General features: G+C 51.8%; 1 protein-coding gene across 1 annotated transcript; it reads right to left on the minus strand.

Moving 5' to 3' along the window:
* Positions 1-205: 205 nt before the first annotated feature.
* Positions 206-1,780, minus strand: KBTBD13 (kelch repeat and BTB domain containing 13). Its single transcript, XM_063142335.1, has one exon. The coding sequence runs from the start codon at positions 1,673-1,675 to the stop codon at positions 314-316; it is 1,362 nt and encodes a 453-aa protein (XP_062998405.1). The 5' UTR covers positions 1,676-1,780; the 3' UTR covers positions 206-313.
* Between the last annotated feature and the right edge of the window lie 1,016 nt (positions 1,781-2,796).

Consider the following 2,796-nt stretch of genomic DNA (forward strand, 5'->3'; position numbering starts at 1 on the left):
TACCTCACAGGAGTGCTGGATTATTTACAGGGCCTGCTAGTTGAGACAAATACACCCAAGACCCACAAAACTTGAAGTAGCAAGAAGAGAGAACCCTGCGACTGATGCTTCTGGGGCAAGCAGTCCGTGAAATCCCTGATCTCCCCTCTGAAGATCTGGTAGCCTCAGCTGCTGCAAAGAGCATTGGTATGAACCACAGTGGCTGTATCCCAGGAGGACTGGAAAAGAAGAGAGGAAAGTTGAACATCCTGAATCCAGATGTGGCGAGTAAGATGTCACTCTCCAAGCAACCCATTTAGTAGAGACTAGATACCTAAGTTGCAATGCTGTGGTCTGTTCTCGGAAGCCTGAGGAGGAAGGTCTGTAAAGAACCACTCCTTGGAAAACCAGCACTCTCCTTTTTGGATTTCCATGTATTCTCCTCTATGGTATAGAGCAGAGTTAGCACCTTGTTGACCGTATAAACCGTATCCCCTCTGATGACAGCCGTGAAGAGGGCCCCTTTGCTGTTCACGTACTGCCCCGGTAAAGAGGTCCACTGCATCGTGGTGAGATTGAAGCAGTCCATCACGCACCGCAAGAAGTCATCGGAAGGCCCGTTTCGCATGATGTAGAGGTTGTCTCTGTGAGCCACCATGCAATGGCCGTAGCTCTGAGGCCTGTTGAGAGTGGAGATGGGGAGCCATTCGTCCTTCTGGGGCTCAAACTCGTAGATGATGGTGGTATCAAGAGGTTTCCATAAACAAACAAAAATGCGCCCCATGGCTTGGGCGCAGGGGACAGCCGCTGCTGCCTGGGGCAGATCTGAAACGAAGCTCCAGGTCTTGGTGGACACATTGAACTTCTCCACTGATTTCAGCGGGGTCTTCTCAAATTCCCCACCTATGGCATAGAGATTATCGTCTTGGGCCGTCAGGGTGACATCGTAGCGGAGCTGCTGAGGGCCGGGGAACTCGCTCCAGCTATTGGTTGCTGGGTCATAGCAAAAACTTTGGTCCACCACCTGCTTGTTGTACCCGTAGACCCCACCCACAATATAAATCTTGTTATCCAGGGTTGCCATCCCCGCGAGGAATGTGCTGGCAGTCAGAGGTAAGCAGGAAAGGGTCCTCCACGTGTTGCTCTCTTCCTCCAGGTAGCAAATGGTTCGCGAGAGGTCCTCCAGGAACTCGAAAGTGGGCGTGTGAGCTCCCACCGCCACAAATGTGCTGGGTATAAGGGACTCCACATAATCCAGAAGGTCCGGAGAGAGGCAGTCCAAGTACTCCTCCAGATCAGAATAATTGTCTCTTATGAAGAGCGCGGCACTATGGAAGAGGTCCAGAAGGCCAAACATGGCCGCTGCTTGGTAGAGGATGATGCAGTTGTCAGAATTGAGGGAAACAATCAAATACCTGGCCAGGGCTCTCACCTGCAAGAAGGCGGCACACTCCACCGCCTTGAGGTTCTCCTCGCAGCTCAGCAGCGGATGCTCTCCCTGCAGGACCTTCAGCGTGACAGCAAAACCCACAGCGCTCAGATCTTGGATCTGGATCTCTTTTTGCGTGCTCTCCTTCATGCCTGACTGGAAGAGGGCGCGGAAGTATTCACTGTGCTCCACCAGAAGGAGCTTGTCCACGGAAAAGAACTCCTCTTCCACGTGGATCCGCACCCTTTCAGAGAGCTGAGACTGCATGACCCCAGTCGAGGCTGGTCTCCTGTGGCCAGGAACTCTTTTCTCGCTAGTCCATCCACAAGTCCCTGGCCGAGGTCGGAGCACCCTGCAGATACAGCGCGGGGATTCCTGTCTTTCTGTATCTGCTTGAGCAGCTAAGAAGCTGCAAACTCTGTCGTATAAATACCCCCTTCTAAAGATAGCTGTGGTCCATGTGACCAGACGCAGTACCCAGGTCTTTCCACAGGCAATTTGCAAACTGATATCTGCAGCATTTGTTCAGTGCGGAGAAGCAGCTAAAATAAAAGCGTCTGGACTTGGCAGATCATTGGAGGTCACCTTCAATTGAAAAGGAATGTGACCTGAGGAAAAGGGCTTTCACACACCCCAGAGAGCATTGCTGGATGAGGCACATCAAAGGGACCAAAAGGCCCTCTAGTCTGACCTTTTGCCACAAGCTAGGAAGATTATGCCCAAAATAGCCCTTCACAGAACATCCCCCAGTAGTGTTTTCATCAGGGCTGTGCATCTCCTCGGGTCCAAATCTGGATCCCGAAGTGAAGTGGTCCTGGATCGGGCTGAAGCAGTCCAGAGTGGGTCATATCAGACCTGAAACACTTTTGGGCTGCTTTGCCGCAATCCAGGGTGATTGTGAGCTGCTGTCCCACAGGACTTGCTTGATCCATCCAACAGCTGCCCTTCCTCAGTGAAAACTGTTATTTTTAAGGAAGATGGTGGCTCTGTTATTTTCTAGATCTAATGTTCAAACTACGGTGGTCATAAAGGGCCATTTTGAGGATGGGCGTCTGCTGGATGGGTCAGGTAAATCCGCTGGGCAGTGGGGGGGGCTCATTCGGTTTGGGGGCAACCATCCAATGGACTCCCAGTTGGCCTCGCACCTGGGAACCCACAACATCCAACCCACTTCAGATGTCCAGATCTTTCCTGATCCAGATCGAAGCAGGTCGAACTGGGCCTGAAGCGGATCATGTCTGATTTGGAAGCTTCAAATTGGTCTCCGAAGCAGGTCAGGGGATCCCTGCACAGCCGTAGTTTTTACATCTTTTAACTGCATGTAATACTATCTGTTGAGGGAACCCACAGCTATCTTCAGAGCCAGCCTTCCCATGAGGCAGGAAGAA

The sequence above is a fragment of the Elgaria multicarinata genome, chromosome 16 (assembly GCF_023053635.1).
Source record: "Elgaria multicarinata webbii isolate HBS135686 ecotype San Diego chromosome 16, rElgMul1.1.pri, whole genome shotgun sequence".
Classification (NCBI taxonomy): Eukaryota; Metazoa; Chordata; class Lepidosauria; order Squamata; family Anguidae; genus Elgaria; species Elgaria multicarinata.

Bases quoted from the DNA above. Each gene is read 5' to 3' on its own strand.
- KBTBD13 (XM_063142335.1), bottom strand. From the start codon at position 1,675: ATGCAGTCTCAGCTCTCTGAAAGGGTGCGGATCCACGTGGAAGAGGAG.